Source organism: Spermophilus citellus (assembly GCF_964194105.1).
Source record: "Spermophilus citellus genome assembly, chromosome: 7".
Classification (NCBI taxonomy): Eukaryota; Metazoa; Chordata; class Mammalia; order Rodentia; family Sciuridae; genus Spermophilus; species Spermophilus citellus.
The window spans coordinates 114216115-114236932 of NC_138188.1; the positions used below are offsets into that span (position 1 = coordinate 114216115).

The following is a 20818-nucleotide window of genomic DNA, read 5'->3' on the forward strand; positions in this document are numbered from 1 at the left end:
TTTGTCTTGGAATGTCTTTATCCCTTCTTCATTTCTAAAGAATACCTTTGCTGGTACAGTTATTCTCAGCTGACTGATTTTTTTTTTCCTTTTGTCCTGTGAAAATCTTATGTCACTCTTTCCTGGCCTATAAGGTTTCTGATGAGGTGAACTGTCAGGAAAATTGGGAAACCCTTATATGTTATTTGTTTCTTTTTCTCTTGTATCCTTGAGAATCTTCTCTTTATCTTTTATTTGTAAGAGTTTGATTATAACATGTCTTTGGGTAGACTAGGTTGAGTTAATTTTAACTGGTCCCATTTGACCTTCCTAGGTCAGGATATTTGTATTCTTCTCTCAGCTTGGGAAGTTTTCTGCCATGGCTCTTTGAATCAGCTTTCTGTATCTTTTGTATTCTCAAGTCCTTCTTGAACTCTTTATTTGCTCTTTCAGTGCTGTCCCAAGTTCCCATATGCTTTCTTCATTCCTTTTTTTTTCTTTTGTCTCCTCCAACTGTGTATTTTCAAAAAGTTTATAGCTGAATTCATTAATTCTTTCTTCTGTTTAATCTATCCTGTTTTTTTTAATAGTGTTTTTAAGTTTTTAATTCTCTGGGAGACCTCCCAGAGTGTTTACTGCTTGGTCAGTTTCTGGCACCTTATGTTGATTATTAGGTGAAGACACAGTTTTTTTTAAAAAAACTTTTGATACTTTTTGGCATGCAGCATCAATTGGGCATTGAAGACGAGGTATTTATTCCAGTCTTCCTTAACTGGCTTTGTTTGCGCCTGTTCTTCTAGAAATTCTAAGCAAACTGCTTATTTTCTCTAAGTTTATAGTCACTTCTACTACTTCAGTACTGGAGGGAACCCAAATCCATAACTGCCAGGAGTCTGCTGTTGGCATGTTTTCAATGTGTCAGTACTAGAGGTTACTCCAAGCCCAGGTTTGCCCCAGATAGACTGTTGGTGTATTGTTGTTCAGAAAGGAACAGGAGAGTACCTAAAAAAGAGTAGTCTGTCCCCACAAGCTTCTCCCTGGTCCCAGGTTAGGACCCGATGCCTTGTCTGCAGTTACTGGTCTACGGTCAGACACTATAGGATTCTGCATGACTCTGGGTAGTATCACTGTAGATGGACCAGTCCAAGGCTCTGTGTCTGTCTTGTCGGCACCAATGTTGTGAAGTTTGAGCCCAAACCTACAAAGACCAGCACAACACTGAGTTAGAACAAGGCCCACGTTGCTATGGACTGCCCGTTGTTGAGGTGAACTCATGGCCCAAGATGGCAGCACCCAGTCACAGATGATATTAGCTGTCATAGAAGTCTGACTGATTGGAGCTGTGTTGTCTTTTCCAGGCACTGGAGCTGTTCCAGAGGCTCTGAGTGCAGGCAGCCGTGGGAATGGGATCAGTTAGGGTCTTCCCAGTGTTAGGTTTCACCAGCCCAGCACTAAGTTCCTGGGAAAAACCCTGTGCTTACTACCTACCCTGTCTTATCCCAGCAAATGTGGCCATGCATCATGATATGCTGCCCAAAGTTGGTGAGGGGAGTCCCTCTGCCACCTAGGCTGATGTTGAGTCAAGTCTGCCTGATTCTCACAGTCACAAAGTACCTGCAGAGTCTCAGGGATGCACTAGGGCCCACATTGCAACTGGTGGCAATGTAGGTCAAAGGACAAGACTATCCATAAGGGCACAAGGCTCTGCTTGGTGCCAGAGTTTCTAAAGCCCCATCTGTGAGTGCTGGCCTGATGATAGCCATGCTGCTCAAGGCTGGGGGATGGGTGGTAGAGACAGCCCCTCAGCCACCAAAGCTGGTGCTAAGCTGGGTTGCATCTGAGTCTCATAGTTGTAGGGGCCTGCACAGTCTCAGGAGGAAGGTGAGCATACCCAATCCTACTCCAAACAGGAACTGACACAACCAAAACTCATTTGTTCCACCATTGTATAGGTCTCTTCCTGATGCCAGAGCCAGACTAGGGGCTCTGTCTGCAAAGTCTAACCTGCATATAAGGTCTTTAGTTTCTACTGGGCACTTGATCTTACTGTTGTAGGGCCTGGCACTGGGCTCAGCATCAAAGCCTTGACATAGCTATCATGCTTTGCTCCCCAGCAATTCTGCTCCCCATTCTGCAGCCTGAGGTTGGAGGAAGAGTGGTAAAGGAATCTGGTGCCTGAACTAACAGATATCCAGAGCTCAGTCGATGGTATTGGCTTAGCATCAGGGATCATGAGACTTTGCCCAGCACCATAGCAAGCCTAGTATACTGGGTTTTAAGTCTAAGGGCTGGACTTATTTATTTCTCCCTCCCCAAGCACAAGATATCTCTCTCCATGCTGACTGCTTGGAGTTGGGGGAGGGTTAACTCAAGCCATTTTTGCTTCCTACCTTTTTTTTTTTTTAGAGAGAGAGAATTTAATATTTATTTTTTAGTTTTTGGTGGACTTTCCTACCTCTTTGATGCTTTTTTTCATTTTTGTATACTAAAAGCAGGTACCATAGGCTCTCACCTGAGTTTCTTAGTTCTTATGGAGATAGTTTTATACACAGATTACTTGTTCAATCTGTGTCTGTGAGGAGAGATTGAGGGAGGATCCTAGCTACCATCTTGTTTGCCTCGACACAAATTATTTGTGAAGGTGGTCTACTTATTCATATTTAAAGTAATATAAAGTAACTTCCTTTTTGCCTTTGTTTATAGAGTCAATAACTTGCTTTTCCAAAGAGTTGACTGCTTTTCTAGGCTTCCTTTTGCAGCCCTTTCTCCCCATCATCTGACTATCCTGAGAAATTACTTCTTCAATTGAGCTTTCCTGGATAATATCCAAGTCCACAAGACACCCCATGAGACGCAAACACCTGTGCAAAATAGTTCAGACTTGGATCTATTTGTAGTAAATGTTTAGCTGGTGTTTTTTGCTCTCACATCATGGGTTAGTTTTCTCACTGTAGGGAATAGTCCACAGCAATTCATAAACTACTTTTTGGAAGATAGTTCTCAAACTCAACCCATTATGGAGATACCCAAGGAACTTATTAGAAATAAATTCCTGGGCCCAACCTCACAGATGTTCAATCGAATCTCTGGGATAGGTCCTGGAGAAGTGTATCTTTACCAAGATCTCTAGGTAATTCTGATGATAAATCGAGTTTAGAAAGCATAATCCAAGAATCACTTAAATTATTTTCTCTTAAATATGCTCTTATACTAGTCCCCATGGATACTCATTTACAATTTTTCCTACCGACTTACCCTGTGTTGAGAGAACTTCGGGAGATATATTTCCTTTGGAAATGCTGTTCGTCACTTTGCATTCTCTATATTATAAAAGCTGCCTCAGATGGGAAATCCTGCTGCTAGACTTCTCTCTCTTGGGGTGTGTCCATTTATCCTCACCCATTGCTACAGCTCCAAGTACTGCATTTTTGATAAAATAATTACCTGGTGGACAAGTTCAATGGGGAAAACATTGCCATGAGCCAAAGGCAGAAACATGGGATGGAGTTTGATATCTTGTATTCTCCAAGCTACTTGAACCACACAAAAAAATTTACTCCTGAAGATATGCAAACTAGACCACCCTTCAGAGGAGGGAGAGAAAAAATAGTTGTTCCTGGACTGTTCTTAGGTTTGAATATTTTAAGGGAATCTTCCTTTATCTCTTCAACTGGGTTAGATCATCTGCAGTAAATTAGTAAGAACTCAACATAGAGGTTTATATTCTCCTTAAGACAGACCACAGAATCTAGCTCACTCTAGAATACCTAAGTTCATTTCCATGTTTGTAATCACCTCGTCCCAGCTGTTTTCTTTCTGGAGAAGTCATTTGAATTGACAGATGCATTTGAACCCCTATTCTTCCAGTAGCGAAGACACCAACTTCAGAAATGACATTGGCCTTCTGTTTAGCACCCTTCAGGAGTCTTAATGGTTGTTAGAGTTTTTAGTAGCAGTGAAGGGAGCAGAGAATGTGTTTACCCAGGTTTTGACCTGACAGCGCAGGGGCAACTTATTGGCCACTAGTCAGACTCAGGTTGGTGACTGGCCTGACCAATGCAATGAACATGTGATTGTCACTCTCACTGGCACTTAACTGTTTACATCAGATAAGCCAAGCAACTGGAAGTCCGTGTGGGTTTGGTCTTGGCCAAGAAACTAGAAGTCCGTGTGGGTTTGGTCCTGTGGTCATTCATCTAGAAAGCCCTTCAGAATATTAAACAGACATTCTGTTCCTCTGCAGCTAACCACACAAAGCACGGGGCAGTGAGGCATAGCTCCTGGCAAGCTTGAAGTCTTCCACCATAGTCGATACACCTCCAGCAGCTTCAAATAACTGATGGATTCTCCTGGAAGAATTCTAATCCTTAAGCAGCAAGAATAATCAGAGCAGACTCAGCATGGGTCCCGGAAAATTTTAAATTAGGGAGAGAAGAAACTGGAGGCTTTGAAGTGAGAGAACAGACTGAGAGCAGGTGAGAGAACAGAGAGATGAGACCTGCCTAGATGGCAGGTGCCTTCCTCCCCTAAAGAACAGGTTGAAGTTTCCTCCTGCATGAGGGGTACAAATATTAAGAACGCTTAATTCTTTCTTGAAGCTGGGATCCCATTTGCATGTACATATTTTCAAATGAGGTGTTTCAAGGAGAAAGAAGAAAGGGAGGGGATTACAATGCAACCAAGAGCGTGATGAAAGGAAGAGCCTTCACCGCAAACTGATGCTGCCAGGGAGCTCTGGATGGTCAACTTCATTCCAATTTGTTCTGACTCTTAGAAAGGGACCAGGGATTCAGACTTCTGCCTTTATCAGTCATTGGCAATTGACTTGGGGGCTGCGGAGTTGTCAGGCAGGGTGGGGATGGAGGGTAAACTGCAGGCACTTACCAGACCTTGCTAGGACAGAAAAGGGACCTTAGGCTAAGAGGCAACTCAGAAAAGAGTTGCAGGAATAAGGTTATTAGAAGAAAGTACAAGCACCCTGCAACCCTGAAGGCATCCAAAACATCTAAGGTGATCCGAGTAGACAACAGACAACATGTGCCATGTTCTGTTTTCCTCTCTGCCTCTGACCAACCCAAAGGAAAAGCAGATTCCCTAGGGAGGAAAAAACTAAGTCTTCATTCACATAGTATTTACTGAGCAACTGCTATATGTGCTTTTCCATGCACTAAGTGCTTGGATTTGAAAAATTAGTGAATTTCCCTTTTGAGCCATTGTCAACTTATGTATTGAACATTATGAGACTAACTCTCAAAGCAAAAATCAGTGAATTCGAGAAGAATGAGGACCATCAAGCCTCAGATACATAAAGAACTTGGAAAATAGAATTCACTTCATAAGAGAGTAAATCAATTAATACTTATTTGATGACTTGAAGAGGCAGTGTTTTTAAAATTCAAAACAGAAGCAATTAAATAAAAAAGAGTAACTGCTTCATTGATCCACAACAAATTAACAGAATCTGCAATGTACAAAGCCTCATTTTACAATAGAAATTAAGTAGAGCATAGGATTTAATCCAAGTTCTGGTGCTTGACTCCCATGAGGAGCAGGGAAGAAGTAGCTCAGCTGCCTAGATCTGTGTCTCTCCCCTGATGCAGGGCAGCAGGAAGTCAGCCATTCCTAGAAGAGAGCAGAAATGAGAGCCCTAGGGAAACCGACTAGAAGAAGGCAAGCCTTTTCCTTATCAAAAAGGAGTGAATGAATGGCTACAGCTGAATCTTGTTTACCCTTAGCTTCATACGCTCTAATCAGAAGCTCCAGGCTTCCTTGCTCTCTATTAAAAGTTGCAGGTATTTCAACGATCAATCACTTTCAAACAATTAATAACTTTTGTCAACAAATTCTGAACCATTCAGCTTCCATTGGTGGAAGACACTTCAAAGGATCTGCGTGAATAGTACCTATCTTTTCATACATATATCAGTGGTACACACATGTACCAGTGATAAGCCAAACCTGGACCTGGCAATGAGAGATAAGTTTGTCACATAAACACAGAGAATATTTAAGACTTGGATTCATATAGAACTACTGTATGATCCAGCAATCTGTCTACTGAGTACATATCTAAAGAAACTGAAATCAGTATACAAGAGAGACGTCTACATTTCCATGTTTTTTGCAACACTGTTTACAAGAGGCAAGCTATGGAATCAAACTAGTGTACGTCAACAGATAATGAATATGTCGTACAATGAAATATTATTCAGTCATAAAAAGAATGACGTTTTGTCATTTTCAACATTGTGGATGGAACCGGAGGACATTATGCCAAGTGAAATGAGGCAGACACAGAAAGATAAATACTTATGCGTGGAAGCTAAAAAATTTGATCTCATAAAGAGAACAGAATAGTGGTTACCAGAGCCCGAGAAGGGTACAGAGGATGGGAATGGGAAAGAGTACAGGGGACTGGGGTGCAGTAGGATAGGAGGGATGACTTCTAACGTTCACAGTAGGATTACAGTGGTTGACAACCATTGATTGTATCCCAGGACAAAGAAATGATAAATGTCTGAGGTATTAGATATACTGATTACCCTGATCTGATCATTATACATTGGATACACATATTGTTCTCTATAATTATGTACAATTATTTTGTGCCAACTAAACACAAAACATATATCCTTTAAAAGACAGATTCAGGAGCATAGCTCCAGTAGACTGAGTTCAAGGGTAGGGTCCATGCTTTGTTCATCTCTGAGTCCTCATTTTAGGACCTGGAACAGTGCTTTGCAGATTTGCACACATGGGCAGAACTGAAGGCAGGAGAGCTAAGAGGGAGTAAGCTGCTATTGCGCCTCCCAGGGCTGCCAGTCATATCACACCTAACTCCTTAGCTAGACAGTTCACATGCCCAGCGTTTAGCTCCAATTCCATTGTCTAGTTTTGTCTCCCAAGGTTTTTCTTTTAATAGAGTAAAATAGAGTACACACTGGGAGTTATAATATTTCTGTATGGTAAGTGCAAACTTCAGTTCACACCTGAAATATAACCCCCAAAGTGAATAGTGTCTTTTTTACTTTTTGGTACCTGGGATTAAACCAGGGGTGCTTAACCACTGAGCCACATACCAGACCTCTTTTGTATTTTATTTAGAGACAGGGTCTCTCTGAGTTGCTTAGGGCCTCGATAAGTTGCTAAAGCTGATTTCAAACTCACGATCTTCCTGCCTCAGCCTCCTGAGCCACTGGATTTAGGGATATGCCACTGTGTCCCGCTGAATAGTATCTCTAAAATTACATTTTTTTCTTTTAAACTAAAGCCTGGTCAATAAAATAAAATATTACATAAATAGAATGATTTCATAAATGCCAAAAAAATGACCTTTTGCAGGTTTTTGATTTTATAAAATTCATTTATTAGTTACCACCATTTTACTATTAAAATACAATGTATATGTATTTTCTCCTTTTGTAAAAAAATATCTTGGTTTACTTAAAAAGTATTAAATTACTTCTTTTATATAGTGATAATTTATTTTTAAAAATTCTTTTAACTGACATGATAATATATAAAAAATCTAATAAAAGAGCATTTGATGATGTTAAACCATTAAAACTGTTATTGTTTGTTGTCGTTGTATAGAAGTCAGTCTATCTTAGCTAGCCATCTTGCTTTTGTAGGTACATCTGTGAAATAGAATGCTTCAGTAAGGCTCCAGGGGTCAGTAGACAAAATAACAGGGGAGTTTTGAAATCTGGGTAAGACATCCATATCTTTACTAGTTGCCCTTTAGTTCAAAGGGAAGTGTGGAATGGGAAAGAGGGGATCAGAGACCAAGTGGGAGGGTGAGTGCTCCGCCATGACCACTGAGTCTTCATTTAATTGCCCTATCGACCAGAGGTGGAGATATTCCTCCCTCTCCTCCTAATTCACATAATCCCCATGCTCCAATTATTGCATCCTCACTCACATACCCTTTAGAGGAAGGGAGAAAGGAAAGAATGGAAGGGAAAAATAGTTCTTTCTCCTTCAGCAATAGAATAATCTTTCCCACAAGATCCTTGCTCCCAACTGTGTTTCCCTTTGACTTTATAAAATTCAATTATTAGTTACTATCAATTACAACGCATATGTAATTGTTTAGAACAGGGTCATCTGCCCACTTTTAGACAGATCGTGACTCATCATTGGCATTTTTAGTTGAAATCCCTGTGCAGACAAAAACTGATGTTCTTTCGACAAGAAACATGAGTGGCTAGCTGCTGGGTAAAAAGTGAATGCTGACCATCACTCATGTCTTGAATTAGGTTTTACTAAATTACAACTCTTCTCTCCAGACCTGAGCTCAACCCTAGACTGGACTGCAATCGCAACATTTGTGATTACAGTGGTTGGTGTGGGCATCTCAGTAGACTTGCTGCCATGAAAAAGAGGAAATCGTCTGTTTATTCTCATCAGCCACATTTTCTGGGCTGGGAAACATCTGACCTATCCTGAATGTCAAGATAGCACTTGTGTCTGCTCAAGGTAGTTGATGATTGTTTTGGTCAGTGGAAAGGGTCAAACAAATATTAACTTCTCAGAGTTTTCACTCCTAACAAATTTTCTTCCATGGTCAAAGTGGCAAGGGTTTCATTCAGTGGACTGGACGCAATAAAAGTCAATAAAATGACAAAAGCTTTTAATTACAAGCAAAATTAATCCCTAGACGGATCAGTTTTCTTACTTTTAATGAAAGTATCGAATTCAGTGATGATTATACAGGTATGGAAATTTGGGTTATGTCCTTAAGAGTCAGTCTTTCTAGTTCCTTCTTTCTTCATAGGCTTCACTTGTTTGAAAACTTCAAATGCCAAAGTGAAAAATGAAAGGGATCAAATCATTGTTTTAAAGTGTCTCTTTTCTTGATTAGTACTAGAGTGTCAGGAGGATGATCACTTACCTCTTACTGAGTGGGGTGGGTGCTCTATCTGGCCTTTTACAAATATTGTAAGTCCTCATATCAACTATATAATCATTGTGGATATTTTATATAATAGAAACCTAAAATTCAGATTTTAAGCGATTTGTTCAAGGTCCCCAACAAAGCAGGGATTAAAATTCAGATTTTTCTGATTCCAGAGTGATGCCTGTATTTCCCATTACGAACCAACCTCCCTTCTATTAATTCTCATGGCCACACCTAATATGCTCATTAAGTCTCTAAAGTTCACAGAATTGTTCTAATGCATCTCTCACTGGTTAATCCTTTTGTCTCAGGTTTTGAGAAAAGTGGCCATTCCTCCTTGGCTGAGACATTTATGGAAAGCATGTGAAATTATTTGTCTTTCTAGTTCAACAACTCTTTTTCCCATCATTCTTTAGGACCAGAGAGACACTCTCATCTAGCTCAGTAAATAAACACTAGAAAGAATAAACATGCATCAAGCAGATGGATTAAAAGACCAACTGCTGAGAGCAATTGCCAAGTAGGAATGACACATGGAAATTTCCTTGCCAGCGTACCCCATGTTGCTTAGAGGAAGGACTCGTGGAAATGGACATTTGAAGTGACATTGCATGTATGTTTGAGAAAGGTGACCCTGCTCAAGGACCAGGGTGGATCGGGTTTAAGGAGGAACCTACTGGATTAGGGCGGATCAGGTGGATCCCGCTCCTTGGGTTTAGGGCGTTCCCGGTTTAGAACAATCTGGGTTTAGGGCGGTTCCAGGTTTAAGTTTATTCCTGCTGGGAATAGGGCGTATCCTGCTGCCGGAGTTCCCGTTGAGTTCTCGTGGAATTCAGAAAGTTTTTGCCATTCAAAGCCTGGTGGAGTACGTGAATTTTGCGGGCAGAATTGGATTTCCCCAGAACGTGTTTGTAGAGGGCCGGTGTGAGTTCGGGAATAAAGAATTGCTGTTTGAATCTACAAAGCTGTGAGTGGCTCGTGATCTTGTGCCCAGCCAGACTGCGGCAACCAGTCCTGTGGCCAAGGAGAGGATTTCCTCCCTATTCTTTGTTGGTCTAATAGGCAAGGTGTGTGCCAACAGATTTTATAAGCACTCGAGAACAGCAATGACAAGCAGCCACTGAGTTCACAGAAGCCCAGGTGGTTTCAACATTTCCTCAAGGAGTTAGCCAGGAGGGGCCCTGACAGGTCCACTTCAGATGGAGGAAGAGAGTGAGAAGGACCATCGGGCTTTGCTCAACCAAGGAGAGGAGAATGAACTGGTGAGTCTACTCTTTATTTATTAGTTTTCTCAAAGCACCCAAAGTTGTGGGTCAGGGCTACTGTATTCAGGTAAATTAGAAAATAAACTATAGGACCAATTGTGGTGGTTCTAGTACCTGGAAAGGGGAGAGTCCGGTAATGCATCATGAGAGCTGCAGGGCACTATTTTGTTGTAAGAGAACCTGCAGGAGCTGAGATAGTTGTGTCTTTTGGATGGTAGAGTTTTGCCGTCTTCATATGCGGTGGACTGTGGGAAGCTTCCTCTGCCATTCTGCAGAGTCATTGTGGTGCCTTCTCACATGGTGCACACCCAGGTGTTCCCCCCCTTGTCATCTGGGTCATCCTGTAATTGGACACACTTTGGTGAGAACGGAAATGCTTTCTTTTCTCATTCTCTTGCTTTTGGTGTGTCTGCAAGACCTGGGCTCAGAGAGTGTTTGGGGCCAAAGTCCCACTTTTTACTAAGGCCAAGACAGGTTTTAAGCACCTGGTCCTGCAGAAAAAGTAATACATAGCCTGGGACGTTAGCACAGACTTAAAAAAAAAAAAAATCTCACATCTTTAGTTCTTTTTTTCTACAAAACATACAAAAATCTTGAAAAATAATCATTAAAAACTTGAAAATTCTGACAGTTTCTACTTGGTATTGAGGAGTTTGCATTTATGGTTTCGTTTAATCCTCAGAATTCAGTAAAGAAGGAACTAATCCTATTTCATAGAAAAGAAATCTGAGACTAGGGAGGTTAGGTAACTTGCCCAAGGTCATTAGCCTGCATGGAGCAGGCTTGGAATCCAGCCCACTCCTTGGCTTTTACAGCCCTGGCTGTCCACACTACAATAGTGTCTCTAGCTGGGCAATGAGAAAAGGAGGGGCGTGGGGGAGAGAGAAGGAGAAGGACTGCAAGGAGAATGCCCTGGGGGACCCATTTATACACTAGAAAGGTGTCAGCTTCCTCTGTGGCTTCCCTGGTACCCTTTGAGAGCTGTGGGAAATCTGTACCTGCTCTTCCTATTCTTGCTTGTTAATCTAAGGAAAAATAAGTAATCATATCTACAGTTGTGTTGTCCAATAAGGCGGCCATTGGCCACCTAAGCCTCTTGAGTTCTAAAAAAGTAACTGGCTCAAACTGAAATGTGCTATAGGTGTAAAATTCATACTAGATTTGGAAGAACTGACTAAAAAAATATAAAATGTCCTACTAATAATTTTCATATTGGTTACACATTGAAATTGTAATACTTTAGGTAGGTTGGATTGAATAAATCTATTATGAAAATTAGTTCCCTTTGATTCTTTTTACTTCTTTAATGTGGTTGCTAAGAATTTTTAAAATTATGGCCCATAATTGTGCATACTTGTGCCACACTGAGCTCTGTGATGGTTACAGCACTTAAAAATCTTAAGGCGGAAGGGTTGGAAAGAATTAAAATCTGTTGGCCTGTGTCTGCTGCAGGACACCTGTCGGACCTGAAGTTTTCTGAACATGCAGATGAGTGATCATGAAAATCTTATGTAGTTCTTGGTTCTTCTCTAAGGAGGTGTTGTGTATGCAAAACTGATAGTCCAGTACTTTAATTCTGCCAAATCACAGGGAGGACATGGGTATTGAAGGATTAAGTCATGGAACAGGTGCTATGGTTTTCTTCTTTTCTGTGGGTGATCAAACCCTTCTAGACTTCTAGACTTCCCAGCAAGAAGCCCTCTTTACAGTCCAGCCTTGTTTACCTCACACTGCCAGGGCATTCTGGAGAGGGGGAGCTGGCTGCAGATTTCCCTTTCATCAATCTTACTCTTGGGCAGAGAGCACAGAGGCAAATTTTATTCCAGTCCTTCCTGTAATCCTGAGGAACAGGTGGGCCTGGGGGGATAAGTACACAAACTAAAGAGGAAGCTTTGACTTAGCTCTAGGCAATTGCTGTCTTGCAATTGAATAGTCTGGCACTGTCAGACCTAGGCTTTCAAAGGGAAGCTGAAAATTTGGACTTCTGTGAGAAATAGCCTGATTACAAATTTTGGAAATAAATTTAAAAGCAAAAAACAATCAGTAGGTCAAAAAGCAAACCTGAGCACGACTTAGTCCCTATCTTACCTTGGGGGCTGCTACTAGGTGACTCTTACAGTCTTTTCCCCATTTGCTTTTCCTTTCTTGAAAGTTCCCCATGGCCCAAATCTGACTTCTACTTGCATTCGTCATTTCAATTTGTGATTGTGTTGAAAGGATCAGAGGTGGAAACCAGACACCGATGGAGTAAATCATGAATGCCTTCAATCACACACCCAGCAGAACCTAAGTGGATGGAGAAGGCTTGTGAACTACTCAAGAGCAGTCTTGGGTCACTTTGATGAGCTCAGCTCAGATATAAAGCAGTGCATTCCCTCTCCTGTTCTAGGCCCTAAATCCTCCAGCTGGGGTGGGGATGATGCTCTGCCCCTGACAAGCCCAGTTTCATTTCACCTGCACAACAGCTGGGGCAATAGACGCTCTCACCTTCCAGGTCTCCACTGGCCTTCCCAACCTGCTTCCGCCCACCTCTCCCCTCTCCCAAATACAGTCCAGCTGTCATAGGCTCCTCCTCTTCCTTCACTTTTTCTTATCCTAAAAATTTTTCCTATCCAGGGGCTTCCCTCAGCCCCTCCAGTCACAGACAGCTTTTCTTATCTTCTCTTGAGGTCCTCTCATGACCCCCAACTTCACTTGACAGCCAAGAGGATCATTCACAGCATAGACCCCAATGAGCCCAGAGCCTTCAGGCTACTTGGCACAAGCCTAATGGAATGGGATTTGATCTCGGGATGATCTGGATTTGAATTTGGGTTCTGGTAGGCCAATTATCTAATCTCATGGGGATGGTAAAATTTACTATCTGAGATTGGGCTGAGGATTAAATAAAGGGATAGTTTTTTTTTTTTTAAAGAGAGAGAGAGAGAATTTTTTAATATTTATTTTTTAGTTCTCGGCGGACACAACATCTTTGTTTTGTATGTGGTGCTGAGGATCGAACCCGGGCCGCACGCATGCCAGGCGAGTGTGCTACCGCTTGAGCCACATCCCCAGCCCAAAGGGATAGTTTTTCTAAAAATATCTTCTGTAAAACAATATTAGTAATCTGTTACATAAAAATCTCCTTTTTCTCCTCCTCATTTAGGCTTGAGAAATACCAGGTGAAAAGGGTGGGCAGGTTAATACATTATAGGTTCTTAGTGAAACTTTAAAGGGGCATTCTCCGGTGCTGTATTTCCCACACTTACGATCTGGGGAAATGATCCCACTGCCCCCACCACACGTGAGTGTGTGTGCACGCAGATTCTCTCCGGATAACTGCTCCTTGGACCCTCCTAGGAGAGGTTGGAATGTTCTCAGTGATTGATAGGTATCAATAGGTATTGTTTTGTCATTGTTACCCTTCTGGGAGAAAAAAAAAAAAAGCATCCCATCTGCTCTCAGCCAGGGTATCTGGAACACACTATGTGCATATCAGCCTCTACTTCAGGGTCCTTGGGACATGTGCTCACTGTCCCTACTTTCTGAGGATGATCTTTCTAGGCCCGCACCACAGCCATGAGCATTGCTTTACTCATATCTTTTGCAAAGCCCAGCATTCAGTCTGTAACCTCTTCTGTACCTACTGCCTGGATTTCCAAGCTCCAAAAGGGAGTACCTCTCAAAGGAAAGAGGTACTTAGTGTGGAGGGATACAGGAGCAATAGGAAGGCATCTTGGTTTGTGGTAATTTTCTCCTGCCAACTTGTAGAGGAGCCTCAAATCCTAAGAGAACAGATCTGGGTTTTAGTCAAGGATCTGCTGCTAACCATGCAGCTGTGAAAATCTTTTTGAACCTTGCTGGTTGCCTAAAAATAATTCCACTTATACTTTTCTGATTCATAATTTCTGTGAAAGTCATGTACAAATATGGAAAGTGTTATGGAAAATAAGGGGTTCATTCACACTGCATTTATGATGTGCAAGTTGAAAAGTTCAGGCATATATGAGGTGAAACTGGTGTTGAGCACATTTGCCCCTATCTGATTAAAAAGTGGGGAATGATAATTGCCTGAGTTGCACTGTTACAAGAGCAATCTGTGAAGAGTTGGCAAAAGAAATCAGGAAATTGGACATTTAGATTATTTCACGTATGTTATCTGTTCTTTCTCCTCCATTAAATCTCCCCCAACAACAACAACAACAACAACAACAACAAAAACCCAAAACAAACCAAAAGGATTAATAATGAAAAGTGAAAATTGAAATTGAAAAGCCTGCCCTATTGGCTCTCTCCTGTCTCCCGTCAATATTTACATTAACAACATGGTTGAAGGTAAACCTATCAATCTTGAACTGACACTAGCTGTGAGGGAGAGATAAGAATATAGGTGACAGAATCAAGATTTAAACATTTCTCTAGGCTGGATTGTGGGAGAGTAATTGGTAGGATGCAGTAAAACAGACCTTACTGTTGAGTTCCTGTTTTAAATTATTATTAAAGTACAAGGTGAGAGACTTAGTAACTTGGGCTTGTAGCGGTGCATGAAAAAGTCATTGAAGTGCTTGATTTGGTTCTGGCTGAATATTAGTTGCCAGGGTGATGCAGCTATTAAAAATATTGGTTCTGGAAAGACTTAATGGAAGTCTGTTTGGCAGAATAGAAGAAATAAAACTAGTTCTGCTATAATCTGTACTTTTGAGGAAAAAAAATCTACTGTTTTATTTCATTCTAAAACATACACTCTCAAAGAAATTTCAAGAATTTCAAGAATGATGTATTTGGTGGGATGTGGTGAAGGTGTTCCTGCACCTGCTCCTCTGACAGGGTCACAGTGTGGGGGATGCTGTGGAAGGGCCACATCATCTAGAAACCGGAACCATTAGGAATGTTAAGTGTTTTTTTTTTTATGACACTTATGATATGGATAACAGGGCATTCATCAATCAATAATAAAAGTATGTATTGCCTGAGATTGAAAATTCCCAGAATGAGACTAAGGATACAATTGAGACATGCTATGAGGTGCGTTCCAATATCTTTCAGGATACAAACAATGGTGTTATTCCTCAAGCCTAAACAGCAAGAACTATTTATGCCATAGTCAACAATTTACATTAGCCCCGCTACCCCCAACCCCATCCTAAAGCCACAACCTGTACAATAGCCTAGCTACAGAAAAACAATTGCTGTGCCAACAGTACAAGGACCACCATATGTAGCTTATGGTATTCCCGCAAGGATAAGAGGCTAATAAAAATACATTCCCCAACCAATAGACCCTCCTTTGCCTTACACAGAAACTTAAGATGAAAATGGAAAACACATAGTTAATATAAATGACAAATGGGTTGAGGTGCAGAACCTTCCCTTTAGTTAAAGATTACAAAGACATAAGAATTGATGTGCTTTGACCAAGGATCAAGGAAGTTCTTTAAGAAAGCAGTTTAATAGGTCATATGAAAAAAAAAGGAAATTACCTTAGAAATTAAAAATAGAATCATGTAAAATTAACATAATATATTTTAGAGGCACTTCAGAGTAGTAGGCTTTTAAATAATAGACTTTCACTACTTTAAGTGTGTTTTACTGGGATTTTAGTTTAGAAGTAAGAAAGCTTACCAATAATCATAAGTATGCTTTAAAGTTAAAGGTTAATGAAATAATTACAGGTATGCTTTAAAGTTAGAAGTGAATAATAGGTCAGGAGTCATGTAGTCTAGTTGCGTCACCTAGCACCTAGTGATTGATAAAAGCTTAATCACGATTGACTAAGGTTACAGAAAAATATTTTGAACAATGTACTCAATATCTTAGGTAATCAATGTATGTCAGAAAAGATTGTAACTCTTGAAAATTATGGAAATCAAAAAAGTTTCGGGCTTTGAAGTTATCCATTAACTACCTGAAAAAAACACCTATAAAAAAGGTATAAAAATAAAGATTCTTCCAGGGACAGCAGAAATGTCTTCTGGAGGCTGCTCATAATTTGCAACCTGTTGTCCCGACTCTTTCTTTTGCTGATGCCACTCCTCCTTCAGGACCCGTGGAACCCTACTCCCCCCTCCCCCGGGGGGCTGGACCTCTGCAGGGATGTCTGTAAGGTGTCACAAATCAGAACAATCTAAGAGAAGTTGAAAGCAGTTCTGTAAAGAACAAAGGTGGTCCTTGTCTTCCAACAGTTGAGTGACTGACATGGAGCACAACATAGAGGTTGGAAGGTTTGAAAGATTTTCGCAACCACTGAAGTGGAAGAATCTAAGCACAAACCTCTGCCAATGACCTTTGCCCTTGTGTAGCCTCCTCCAGTTGAATGGGGCAGAACCCAGACTATGATAAGCTGTCTCCTATGATTATGCTATGTCATGCAGCAAAAGGGATTTTTCATGTACTTAGGAGAGTTCATCCAAAGGGAGACTGGGTAGACCTGGCCAAAGCAAGTGAACCCTTTAAAGAGACAGGGCCTTTCCTGAAATTAGAAATATTTAAAGCATGGGAGTGATTTGATGCAAGGGAAGCTCTCCGTTGCTGTTTTGAAGATGGAGGGTGCAGTGGGGCAGGTTAGTGTTCTCTAATAACTGAGAGTAACTTCCAGATGCCAACTAGCAAAAGAATGGGGGGCTTGGTCCTGGAGCTACAAAGTACTAATCCTGCCAACCAGAGTGAGTCTGAATAAGATTCCTGAGCATCAGAAGAAACACAGCCCAGGGGGATCTTGATTTCTGCTTTGTGAGAAGCTTACTAAAGACTCAGCTAGCTAGACTCTCAACCCACAGAAACTGTAAGGTATTAAATTTGTGTTGTTTTAAGCTGCTAAGTTTACTCTGTAGTGATGGAAAACAAATACACCCTCACAGCGAATCAACAAGAGAATGTACAACCCAGGGAGGTATTAAGAAGCCTCTCTAAAGCAGACGATAGGTGCTCATCTGCCAAGAGTGATGTATAGCTCCTTTTTCACAGCAAGGAATTTGAACCAAATAATCTCTAAGACCACTTCCTGGTCAATGATGTTCTTAATCCACAAATGCCTTTTAAGAGCACATGCCACATTGTCCTATGACTCAATATGAGGCAAATTCTGGTTCCAGAAATTGCCCCTGCTCATGGGTTCAGTCATCCCATTACCTTCTGATCTGCCCTGATAGCACTCCAGCTGTTAGCCTCACCAAACAAGGGTTCTTAATTGCACTTTAACTTGCAGGAAGACCACATGTTACCACTTTTATTATAGCAGTACTAACCGACATTATGTAATGCCCATAACAGAGAGTGATAGTAAGTTTATCTCTTAAGTATTGGAGGGTAGAGGGTCTTTCTTGCACCGGAAAGAAAGTGCAAAGAGGAAAATATAATAGGTTTAATTATTCAAGAATTCTCTTGAACATTTTCAAGATTCAGTTTTTTAATCTGTAAATAATAATCTATGAATATTCTTACTAATATTTATTCTAATAAGCAATAAAGCCACCTCCTAAGATTATTGTGAGGATTGAATGACATCTAAGTACTCAAGAAAGACTTATTGCCAAGTGTAAACATAAGTAAAAGTGATTCAAGACACCTTTTCTCTATTCAAGGGATACTCCTGGCATAAGTGCAGTGTTTAATGTGTGACACTCTGACAAACAATGTTTGGTATTTAGTCATAATTAGCACAAGTTACTATACCAAACCAGTAATAAATGGTTGAGGAAAAATGACCATACTAACACGATGCATCTATTGGGATAATAGTATCCCCACATTACAGAGAAGAAGTGTGTTAGCAGAAGTAGAGATAAGATACTATTCTAACATCCACCATTTAAAGGAATACTACTTAACAGGTTCAGATAAAGGAAGCAAAGAATAGATTGTTAATAGTAAGTAGGAACTTGGTGCTATGATTTTTGCTGAAAAAAGAAAGAAGGAAAACACAACACAATCTAGCTTCATAGAAGGCCACAAAGGTAGGATATCCTTAGCTATGATTCAAGTCCTAATTTTGAGACCTGATAGAAAGAGGCAACTTTCTTTAAGGCTATTGGAACATCCTTGCCCAAGGCAAAGTCCAACATTTCATAGCAAAGAAAACCACGACAAAACACAACTGGCATAACTATTTACAGAAGCAATTATGGCCGTGAGTTATTTTTATTATGTGTGGTAGAGTAAACAAATTTTTAGCTTTGTGCCATGAGATTCTTGTATCAAGTGACAGTGTCATGCACTGCAAACTAAAAATCCCCATTATGAAGGATTTGCATCACACAACACACACAGAACTATACTTGTAGTGGTGGGTACTTAACAAGTATTTTTAAAATGTTTTTATTAGTGCATTGTAGTTATACATGTTAGTTGGATTCATTTTCACATAATCATACATGCATGGAATCTAATTTACTCCTCAGAGTCCCCATTGCCCCCTATTTCTTTCCCCCTTCCAACCCCTATTTCTCTTCTTGTACCCTACTGGTCTTCCTTCTATTTATTTGTTGTTTCTTTTTGAATTGGTGCTTTATAAATGTACATAAAGGTGTAATTCACTGTGGTCTATTTATACATGTCCATAGTGTAATTTTTTGACAAATAATTTAAATGGCTAAATGCATGAACAGACAGCGTAGGAATAAAAGGATTTGTAAAAACTGAAAAAGACTATGTTCACAAGATCAATCTTGCATAAACTCTCGTGCTCTAGATAAAATGAAAATTCAGCAACTGGGAATGATCCCAGAGGATGGTCCCATAAGACTAAGAAGATTCCACCAAAAGAGTTTTGGAAATAAGCCATGTTTTGATGAAGCTGTACCCCGTAATCCTCCTTTCCTAAGGAAGTTGACAGATCTTAGTTCCATCTCTGATGGCAGGTATAGGAGCTGCTATAAGAGTATAAAGAAAAAGATTTAAAGTGCTTATTATGGGCCAGTACTTCACGTACTTCTCATTTAATTCCTGTGAGATAGTCACACAGATATCCATTTTGCAATGAGGAAACCAAGGCTCAGTTAGATAACATACAGAGGATCGCTTGGCATAAGCATCAAAAGTAGGATGCTGTACTACCTTACTCTCTTACATTGATTTCCTTCCTTCTGCATGAATAAAGAATGATTGTACTGGTGTGTGTGTGTGTGTGTGTGTGTGTGTGTGTGTGTGTGTGTGTTTGCATATATAGTTACCACATTTAGCTAACTTTTAAATTAATACCCTCAAATCCTTTTCTCCAGTTTCACATATTACAAAGGTAAGCAGTTTTTCATGAGTTGGGGGCTTGACTTCAATTTTGACAACTGGTAATCTTTGGGAAAAGCAAAACTTCATTTAAGTTATTGATTCAATCATTGTTAGAAGCAGGATTCATTGCCTTGTGGTCAGATCATTTCATAATGAGTCCAATAGGATTAGCCACTTCTAATTTACTAAAAATTAGCTAAATTGTGTATTACCCAAGATAATATTCATTCTTAACACATATTGAGTGCTCAAAATGTTTCGGGAACTGTGATAAATGCATTATCATATTAGTTTCTCACATCCACCCTAGAGAACAGATATTGTTATTCTCATTTATGGAGGAGAAATTTGGGCATCAGAAGTCAAGTGAATTTCCCCACACCACATATCTGGTTCAGTGGTGGAGGTATGATTTGAACTTGGTTTTTCGTGCCATGTCTCCAGCTGCTACACTCAACTACTTCCATTGCATTTCATAACCAGCCTCATTTTTTTCACATGAGAAATCTAAAGTTCAGCAAATTTAAATCACAGTTGGTAAGCAGTGGAGCAGGGAAGAAAAATGAGAGCATCTAGAAAGCAATGATGAGAAATAGAGAAACAAGGCGATGGTCAGACCTGGATAGGGACCTTGGCTCTAAACTGAGACTTTGGGAACAACTTCCTTAATAGCACATGCATACTTCACGGCCATGTCTAACGCAGGCTTCTTCCTCTGTATCCTGGGCTTAGAGGAGATGTTAGCGCTGTGTTACCACTCCTGGCATCTGGAATGCAGAATTCTAATCAGAAAGCAAAAGATGAAGGAACACCTCTGCTTGGAGAGAAAGAAAATCATGTCTGTGTGGCGCCCTCTGTGTTCTTCAGGTCCACTAACAGGTGGCAGATCTGGGATCCTGGCCTCGAGGAACACAGCCTATTTCCATTACCAACCTTGATGCCGTATATTGCAACTGAAAACTGAAATAATCACTTCTCTTCTTCTCTGACTGAAGCTGTTATCAAATCACCTGTTCACACTGGCTGATCGTCTTTTCTGCTCCACACCTTACACCTCTTCTTTAATCTTCACTACTACTCTCAGGTGTGTGCCACTAATATTCCCCTGAGTGCAGAGATGGAAAAAGAATCTTAGAGAACTTAAATCCTGAGGTCACATGAGTAACAGGTGACAAAACTCACTTGACTACAGGGAATTGTGTATAATGGGTTTGACTCTGGTCTTTTCATCTATTCCCTATATCCTCTGGATTCTAATTTATTTTCTCATGATGACACAAAATATTGCTCTTCTTTCCCTTGTCTATGTTCTTCATTTCTTAGTGGATTTTACTGGTGGTGTACAAATATTTGAGAGAAATCTGAGTGACTCTAACTGTATCAGAAGTATAATCACTTAAAAAATGAAATTATATCTGAAATTAATTAATCAAAATGGAATATGTTGTTATAAATTCTAATTACAAAAACATAG

General features: G+C 40.4%; 1 protein-coding gene across 1 annotated transcript in view; it reads left to right on the plus strand.

Moving 5' to 3' along the window:
• Positions 1-10077: 10077 nt before the first annotated feature.
• The window catches only part of ATP13A5 (ATPase 13A5), a gene marked incomplete at its 5' end in the record, with an annotated part of 107813 nt that continues 97072 nt past the window's right edge, over positions 10078-20818 (plus strand). Inside the window, one exon of the mRNA XM_081302842.1 lies at positions 10078-10140. Coding sequence (XP_081158968.1) covers positions 10078-10140 — 63 coding nt within the window. The remainder of the gene's footprint in view (positions 10141-20818) is intronic.